The following is a 9855-nucleotide window of genomic DNA, read 5'->3' as shown; positions in this document are numbered from 1 at the left end:
CTTAACTTATTTTGATGAGTTAAGGCAATGTAAAAAACCCTTTGTAACCTAATGATCATATTTTTTTTTAACAGTAAGGTTTAAATGTTAAAATATTTAAATTGAAGTATTTCTTTGCTTTATTACATGCTTTATTAATAAAATGCTCTTTTTTAGTCATTTAATAGAGCTGTTTTAATCAGAAAATTCTCATTTTAATTTAATTTTTCGGTATTACTATACCGTGTTAATTGAATATTTAAACGCATATTAGTTTATTTAATCGCTATACATTAATTTTACATGATGCTGCTGTCATTTACATTTATTAATTTAGCAGACGCTTTTATCCAAAGCGACTTAGAAATGAGAACAAGAAGCAGTTAAACTAACAATATTTATGTCACATTTTAGGCATTTAAGATATCTCTTTCAAAATGTTCGTTTTTGAATGTTCGCATTAAATTACATAATGCAACATAATTAAGATTACGATTCCCACAAATGTTGCCTAGGAAGACACCTCGGTTGGTTTTTGAGACGGTCCATGGTGAACTCGATTGTGTGTGTGAGCGCGCGCGCGCGTGCTGATGTTGCCGAGTTGAGCGCGCGTGCTTCACTCATGCAGTGGGCGGTCCGCGCGTGAAAGAAAACCCCCGTGCGCGCTCTGTCCCGATCATCACAGTCCTCGCAGACCCGGGACATCCATCCGTTCGCCTACCTAGGCTACAGCCCCAGTCCCAGTCCCAATCCCAACCCAGCCCCAGTCCCTCACAGGCTCGTTTCATGCGCGATCTGACGAGATGCTGGAGTCCGGTGGCGGCGCGCGCGTGCTGAAGGAGGGCGCGCTGGAGAAGCGCAGTGACGGGCTGTTGCAGCTGTGGAAAAAGAAGCGCTGCGTGCTGACCGAGGACGGGCTGATGCTTCACCCACACAAACACCATCACCACCACCCAAACGACACCGGCTGCAAGGTGAAGGAGCTGCACTTCGCCAACATGAAGACCGTGGACTGCGTGGAGCGCAAGGGGAAGTACGTGTACTTCACGGTGGTGATGTCCGAGGGCCGAGAGATCGACTTCAGGTGCCCGCAGGACGAGGGCTGGAACGCGGAGATCACGCTCCAGATGGTCCAGTACAAGAACCGCCAGGCGATCCTGGCCGTGAAGTCCAGCCGGCAGAAGCAGCAGCAGCTGCTGATGGTCTCCTCGCAGAAGATGCTCCGAAACGCGCAGTAGGACGCGTGAGACCCGCGGAGCCTCTCCGGAGTGCGCGAGAGCAAGGGACGCTCCCGCGTGGAAGCGCGTTGAAGGAGCTCGGAGCTCGCGGGCGTCGATTCGGTGTCACCTTGTGCACTTGGACGCGCGCGCAGACGCTCTTCATGCATTGAAAGACATCACAGCTGAATTAATTATAATCATATACCAGACGGGAATATCACCTCGGAGACTGTAGGGGGGCTGGGGCAAGTTGTCACATTGAGGTTTATTGTCTAGTGGGTATGCGTGTTGGTTTCAAACATCTAGTCTTGAAATGGGATCAGTTTCGTGAATTCTGCCCTCCAAATAAGGACTGTATTATGATTTTATCTGTAAACTCAGACTGGGATATATTAAGATGAGAGGGAGCCATATAATGAAGGTATATTTGAGATTGTATTCTCCAAAAATGCCAAGGCGGGGCAAGTTGTCACACGATGTAATGAATTAAAATCCATGTTGGTAAATGTTTTTTTGCTCTTTGAATTGATGTTTCAGAATTATTTTATTTAACTAAATTTAGTGTCAACAAAATTAAAGGTTACCACTGTGACAACATGCCCCAATTAACTGTATTTTCTTTTTTGGGGCTGTAATGGTGTAAATGTTCATTTTAAATGTTCAAATGCTCACTTTAAAGTCTGTATTTATACAGAAACTGCCTGAAAATACCTGGAGTGAAAGGTGTGACTGTGACAACTAACCCCGGTCTCTCTTATACGTAAGTTTATGGGTTGTAAATGTGGAATGCCTTTAGTGCATCACGGTTCGTCATCACTTTCCACTTCAGCGCGGTTTCATTTGTCAGTCTTGTGCGGCTCTGGACGTGGAATCAATATCTTCCAGGAGACCTGAGAGGCCAATTTGTCACGGTCCAGATCGCAGTCTGCATGTGTGTGTGTGCAGGGGTTTTAAAGAGACCACCTGAGTGTCACACACGCAGTGGACGTTCACTGGAAAACTCCTGAAACCCAGTGATCCTCTCAGATCCTCCACTAGATCTGTATTGATCTCTGATGCTTGACCAGTAGAGATGCTCTCAGCGTTTGAAATCACTTCTGCATTTGATTATATATTTATTTGTACATATATTTTGTAACTTGTCATTTGCATATCTGAATGTTGGGTTATGTCTCTTAAGGTACATTTACTGTACAGATGCATTTTAAGAATCTCAGAATAAGCTTTTGATTACTTTTTTTATTATTCATGTAACTGGTTTGGATGAAAGATTCACATTTGACCAATGCTGGTTTTGAAGATACGTTGTCGGTTCGCTTTGTTGTTTTTCAAACCAAAGAAAGTACTTCATTTTATTGGGTGGATCATGTTGACATGACGTAACTCATACTCTGTTAAGGTTCGTTCATTTGAACTATGAACGTTGACTGTGTCATTGACCTCAGTCAGTGTGTAGACGCCATATTTAATGCAGTGATTGATGTGCAGTTTTCCATTTTGTTCCACTGGAAAAACACTGGGAAAAGTCTCAAATGTCTTCTCTTCATTCCCGCCGAACTAAATGTGGCCTCCATCCTGACTGAGGATGTTGATCTGTGTATTCCGATCAATAGTGCATTACATAAACCGTCTCAGTTGAATGCACAGAGACAGAACTGAACTGGATATTGTTGATTCATCAGATGATCGGCTGTCGAGTCCTGCGTGACAATGACATTTTCTGATGGAACGGCATTGTTCCTTAAGCTGATGTGAATGCCACTTTCATACCTTTGAAATATACATTCCATTTCAAATGAATGTTGCATCTTTGTCTTTGCTTTGTTCTGTGATTTTTTGGGGGATTTCATGGTACAGAAAGAACAAATGGCAATCGGCCAGAAACATTACGCACGTGCAAATGTCAACACAACAAAGCTAACTCAAACTATCCCAGCGAGCAATTTTGCGTTTACAGTTTTTTACAATCGCTATGACAATTTTTTCAATACTTTTAACAAATTTCCTAAACTCTTAACGCACCAACACACCTACAACACACAATTGGCAAAACAGTTAATTTCATGCTCAAAATCACACATTGTAAACTAAACTCCAATACTAATTTTCAAAATACAATAATACACTATCAACAATACACTATGTCTACCACAACAATGCAAACGTCAAATAATTTTTCAAAACACTAACATAGTTCTTGTCCAACATTAAGATTTAGTCAATCATAGCACAATGTCATAAAAACACTAACATCAAATGGAATTACAGAAACTGCATTATTATATATGTGTCAGGTCTGCCCTTATTCAAAGTACAGTATATTATATTGATCATAGATTGTGTTTTGCACTGCAGTTTCTTTTGAATACTCTCTTCATTTTTGTTTTGTTGGGTTTAGGTCTTTTGCTGCAGAAATTCAATAAAAAAGACCCATCTCAGAGTGCTTTATAATGTACGGTTACTGTAACGAAAAAACGAAGACAGAGACAGAATTGCTGCAATAAATAAAATAAATAAAAATAAATGTATATATTTGCATAATTCAATCAGTTGTTTCTCAGTAACAATAGAATAAAATACAGGGGATGTATTTGTGTTTCAATTCACAACATAAACAGCTGTTTACTTGACTTTAGCCTGGGTTAGGTTTAGAACATGGTGTTATCTGTTCTGACATACAGTGTTAAAGCATTGGTAAATTTGCCAGTAAAAATACATTGTTTTGGTCTTGTTTGAGCTTGTGTGTAAAAAAAGTTCAAGCATTTTAAATTTGTGTTAATTGTATACATTTATTGTGTTAAAACAACAAGAAATGTGTTAATAGTATAGCTTACACAGACCGATGTAGTGCTAACTGTGTTAAGAGTTTAGGAAATTTGTTATAAGTATTGAAAAAATTGTCATAGCGATTGTAAAAAACTGTAAAAGACATCTAATAGCTGTCCCAACAGCCCAGACGTCTAGGCTAAAAAAAGGCAACATTTGGGCTGTCAGTAAACATTTAATAGACCATATCCTGAGAATAGAGTCATCAATTAGATAAAGAAATAAAATGAGTGAAGAAATGAAACCAAACACCTTGTAATCACTGTTTACTTTGCTTACATGATGGAATATCATACTTTTTTTACATATTTTCACATACATATTTTGGACATGGTTACAAAAGACATGTAACCAAATTCAAGGTTATTTTGGCTAGAAGTGTGTTACTCATAGTTTCATATTTCATATTTCGGGTCTATAGTTAACCTAGACGGTGACATGACGGCTATTGCTTGCTGGGTTGCTTCTTCAAACTCTCGCTCTGCCTCGACCTAAAAATGAGTCGTAGAAGAAGATGCTGAGAATGCAAATCATATTTGCATTGCATTATGAATCTCATTCATTGCACAGCGTTTGCAATCACATGCTCATGTTTCAGGCCTTATGGTTCACGTTTCCAGTGTGTCTCGTGTCTCCTGCCGTCAGATCACTCGTCTGTCTTCCTGAGCTATAAGTGGAAGCCGTTTCCTTGAATAATATTTCACTGTCAGAGCTGTCAGTAAGACGAAGTGTTGGCCACGCATCTACGCCTCCGAACGCACCCGGAGAAGCCGTCCAACTTAATTCAAACCCGAACGCTAAATCAGAACGAGCACTCGATGCAGGACCACCGTGTGTGTTACTGGATATACATGACCTTTGTAGACGTGAAGGACGGCTTCATTACATCACACTACTGTACTTCAGTGTCATAGTTCCTGTGTGGATTTGGGATGTGATCAGAAAGTGTGAGTGGAAAGACCATGCATGTGTGTGTCTTTCAGTGCATGGCTGAGATTCTTTCAAAGGCCTTGCAGGGCATTATGGGGGAGAGTGTGTAAAAATGGCAGACTACCTCATTCTCTGCCCAATGCGCACACACACCCCGATTATCTATTTTTACGCCTGTACACCTCTGTGTAATCTGAGATGTGTTCCAGGAATGTCACTCTTATAGACGCTGATCTCATGTGTTTTACGAACCACATCCGTTTGTCACAGTATCATAAATGGCATTTATTGCACCATATGGCTTTCAAAGGGAAACAGGCCTGTTACAAAAATTGCATTTCTGGACCACAAACCAGGTTATTGTTTGTTTCTCTGGAAATGGACATTTACACTTCCTCTTGAATACGTTTTCATCCACAATCAGTTCCTAAAACGATCAAACATCCATAAACTGCTGGAACCACGTTAGATTATGACATCATTGCACCAGAAATCACGGGCTCATTGTTGGAGTTTGTAGTTTGGCTGGAGCTTCAGCAGTGTTTCTGCTACAAAATCATTGTAATTTTCTAAATGCCAGTTAATCGGTGTAATCATTCACTCCTTTCGGCAGTCGTGTGGAATTAAACGAAAGCTAATTATCAAAGCAGAAGCTGTAGGATGGAGAGATGTGCTGAAAACAAGCCAATGACAGAGCCGGAGGGCGACAGTGAAACCTCAGCATCTGTTTCACATGCTTTATATATGTGTTTGTCATTTTTTGTCATTGTGTTTGTATCTTCTAAGGCAGCATCCAGCATCCTTACTGAAACCTATAGTGCTCCTTTTTCGAAACACACCAGCAAAGCAACTCCCAAACGATTCAGTCTGATGAATCAGTTTCAGTATAAGCTAATGACATGATACACTACAAGTATATGAAGCATAAAATCATAAAGCATAAAACAAACTAATAAAAATGAAGACACATATGAGACATATATTGGTTAAAAGTGCATTTCAATTTTGTTTTGGAAATAAAACAGGCAGTTTGGAACAGTTATAATTTGCTTTTAATCTCAAGATACTTTTTGGGGCAAACTGTTACAAACCCGTGTGAATGTCAGCTGATGATAATGATTGTCATATTAACCAAGTGAAACCCCCCAGCTAGTTAGATATTTGCTATTAAAAGGATATTTGTTATTAACTTCATGGCTGTTGAAAGCGCTGACAAAGACACATCGGGTGTGTTGTCTTCCAGTCAGCTGCCTGTCAGATGATGAACAAAGTTAATAAATAGTGTCTGGTAGGCTATTTTAAAAGCTGATAAAAAGATTTGACTGAGGGAGAGAAATGTACGTTTCTTTAATCACAAGCACAACGTTTAAACAATATGATGAAAATATGTTAATGACTTTAATGTTCTTTGATTAAATAGCATTTTATAGAAATGAAACATTTTTGGAAAAGAGATGTAAATGAAGTCGGTCACTGCCTGTATTGGCTGCGTCAGGTGCAAAACTAATATAAAGTAGCCTAATAAACAACCTTAATGTGTGCTAGCATTTGATTCCGTTTGAAGGGCCATATTATAGTATGCAATGATGTCACTGCATGTGACGTAAAAGGAACCGATAAATCGATCATTTTACCCGGTTCATTGAGTAGAATTGTTTGAAGAAACCGGTTTGCGGAAATGAATCACATTTTCAATAATCGAATCATTACAGATTAGTTGAAGTTAATCGGTCTCGATTCGACTGAATGAACCGTTTCAAAAAACCGAGGTCAATCGCTTTTTTTGGCAATCGCATTGCCGTGAATATTACCTGTAACTGTAACCAGTTGTGCCAGTGACTAATGTAAATATCAAATATGTTGACGCAACATTTCGGTTGAATTGGGAGTGTATCCATCAACTGCAGAGCATCACGCGCAAAGTAGCCTACAATACAAAAAACAAAAAAAACCCGGAAGCTCTCGTGGACGTCACTATCTAAAACCGTCACTTGACACACGGTCTAAACAAGCAACAAACACACACACTTATGTTCAGTTTGGAGTAATTACAGCACTCAAGATGCGGTTGTGAGTTTTGAATGATAAACGAACTGTAGGCCTATAACGTTTTTCAGACTTAAGTTCGTGAAAACAAACAAAACATTGAAGCTAGTATTTTTGTTAATGCACTTTTATATTAATGGTAAAGTAATATTAATATAATACTGTCTTAATGTTCCTTTAAAGGGCTAGTTCACCCCAAAACGTCCCTATTTTTCCCCTTAGGGAAGTCAATTGACTCATTAATGAGGCCCTGGTCCTGTTTGGTTCTTCAAAATATCTTATTTTGCAGAAGACAGAAATTCATACAGGTTTGGAACAACTTGAGGGTGAGTAGATGATGACAGAATTTTCATTTTTGGGTGAACTATCCCTTTAAGATTATTCCTTTAATGTAATATATCAGATGTGTTATCAAAATACTTATGTGATATTTTCAGAAGTAGCCTACTATGAAATATTCTAGCTGAACAGTTGAACAGCTAACTTTAAATATCCTGTCATAACACTTGACTTTGGCCCTTTTGTCAGTTGTGGATGAGTGATCTCTGGAACAGAGGGCCCTTTCTCTCTCTCTCTCTCTCTCTCTCTCTCTCTCTCTCTCTCTCTCTCTCTCTCTCTCTCTCTCTCTCTCTCTCTCTCTCTCTCTCTCTCTCTCTCTCTCTCTCTCTCTCTCTCTCTCTCCTCCAGCTTGCACCTGTTCCTGTTCACCCTGAAGCCAGTCACACCAGTCTTCATTAGCACAGCTGCTGCCGCCCCTCAGTCCACAGACAGGAAGTCAGATTAGATACAGAATGTCACCTTGCCCATATCAAGCGCTGGCGACCAGAATAAGACACATGATCATGCTGGTGATTTACATCAGTGAGTGAGCAAACACTGCAGAAAATACTGTCTTATCTAGGAGTAAAAACAGGCTTCACTTAGAGGAATATGCATCTAACACTTTACTTGAGGCCTATGTATAATACATTATTTTCATAAATAATTATAAAAATGCATTATATTTGCAGATTCTGAAAATGGTTGTTTGTCATGTTTTTAAATGCATTAGAATGTATGTGTAACAATGAATAGACAAGTAGCACTTTAAATTTGTTAATATTAGTTAACTACACAACATGATCTAACAATGAACAACACATTAATTAATCTTAGTTCATCTTAAAGGACAAGTTCGGTATTTTACACTTAAAGCCCTGTTTTAAGGTTGTTTCTGATTAAATAGAACGGTTAAGATTGAAATTTGGACAAATGCTGCAGTCCCGAGAATTTTCGGTTTCTGTGTTAGCACAAGATTCTGTGTAATCTCAAGATTTACTAATGCATTTTTAAGATACTCTACAGTTGTATTAACATTAGTTAATATGTTAAAATGTCTGGACCACTATCGCCAAATACGATTGACAATTAGCATAAAGTTAGGATTGGGGGTGTGGTTCTGTTCTGGGCAAGAACTCTGCGCATTAATGCAGCCTAGCATGGATAAGAGCAGGGAGAGCAGCAATAACCCCCCTTAGGGGAAACAGAACTGAATTAGCATGAATGTTTTTATTCTGATTCAAGGGGAATAAGAATGCCAAATCCTCCTGACTGACGAGAGGAGGATCTGGGGATGGAGGAGGGTAATTATCTCCTGAGAAACACGATAGCTGCTGATAATAGAGAGTCTAAAGGCTGATTTATACTTCTGCGTCGGACCTACGCCGGAGCCTCTACGCTATACACTACGCGTTGGTTTTCATTTATACTTCTGCGTTGTTGTCTGCGTTGACGCACAATTACGCATGCAGAGGGAGCATGTGAAATCCGAGGGAGGGGTTCTAGCAGACCAATCACAGCGCTTGTGTCCGCGTAGAATTGACGCGTTGTTACATTTTTGGAGAGGTGCACGTCAGGGTACGCCGAAGGATATGTGCGCTATGCACAGCCTACGACGTAGCTACTGCGTAAGTTCGACACAGAAGTGTAAATTGGGCTTGAGTCCCTCCCCTACGCTTCCGGCTCATGGGACCTTAATTTCGGAAAAAATATCTCGCACTATGGACGTAACCAAGCTCGTGTGTGTGCAGTCTGGTACAAAACACACAGGCATGACAGCGTAACGTTACGATTATTACGTTAGACTATGGAAAAAATGACAGACGTTAGCTTCAGTAAAGTTAGCTTCATTCATTGAGAGAAAAGGTATGACGTCACATGCGCGCCTTTTGGGTTTGTAGTCTTTGTAATTACATATTTTCACAGTCTTATACCTCAACAGTTTTACATCAAACTGCGACTTTCTTGACTTTAAAATGTATCTTTTAAATTGACAAACATCATATGTGTAATTCAGTGCACAATTCAAACAGGATCCAAATATTTGTTGTCTCTCGCCATTGACTACCATACAATATTTTTCCGAAATAAGGTCCCGTGGTCCACCGGAAGGGGAGGGACTTAGGCTCTGAAAGAGCTTATAGACCGGATGTAGCCCCGCCCCCTTTCAGCACTGCGCTCGTTGTCTTTTGTCTTCCGGTCTGTATTTTCACAGCGATCTTGTCTATTTATGAATGAACGGCTCGTTTTAAACATTACAATCCTCATGATAATTTTCGTTAACTGTACATTAAGTAAATCCAATTCAAAAGCTAATTACTCCTGGACAGTGTAACGGTCACTTTGTGTTTTATGGCAATCTGAGTTCAAATGAGAACTGCGCATGTGCGTAGAGTGTCCGTTAGTATTTGACAAGTGAGGAGAGGAGATAACCGCTCTGCCGACTCTTTGTATTCTTTATTTTATTTCCTTTTATATTGTGACCAGAGTTGGATGTTTGTTTGTATACTTTTACTCACTCGATCCCCATGTATGC

At 39.8% G+C, this 9855-nt stretch overlaps 1 protein-coding gene across 1 annotated transcript; it reads left to right on the top strand.

Moving 5' to 3' along the window:
* The first annotated feature begins 574 nt into the window (after nt 1-574).
* phlda1 (pleckstrin homology-like domain, family A, member 1) lies at nt 575-2999 on the top strand. Its single transcript, XM_077235073.1, has one exon. It carries the CDS (start codon nt 783-785, stop codon nt 1215-1217), a length of 435 nt encoding a protein of 144 aa, XP_077091188.1. The 5' UTR covers nt 575-782; the 3' UTR covers nt 1218-2999.
* Nucleotides 3000-9855: the final 6856 nt, after the last annotated feature.

This window comes from Siphateles boraxobius, unplaced genomic scaffold (genome assembly GCF_051911475.1).
Source record: "Siphateles boraxobius isolate OS27281-9 unplaced genomic scaffold, OSU_SipBor_1 19, whole genome shotgun sequence".
In the NCBI taxonomy this organism is placed as follows: Eukaryota; Metazoa; Chordata; class Actinopteri; order Cypriniformes; family Leuciscidae; genus Siphateles; species Siphateles boraxobius.
Note: the sequence above shows the minus strand (reverse complement) of the source record. Positions and strands in the feature narration are given on the sequence as shown.

Coding starts and splice junctions, on each gene's coding strand:
- phlda1 (XM_077235073.1), top strand. CDS start 783: ATGCTGGAGTCCGGTGGCGGCGCGCGCGTGCTGAAGGAGGGCGCGCTG.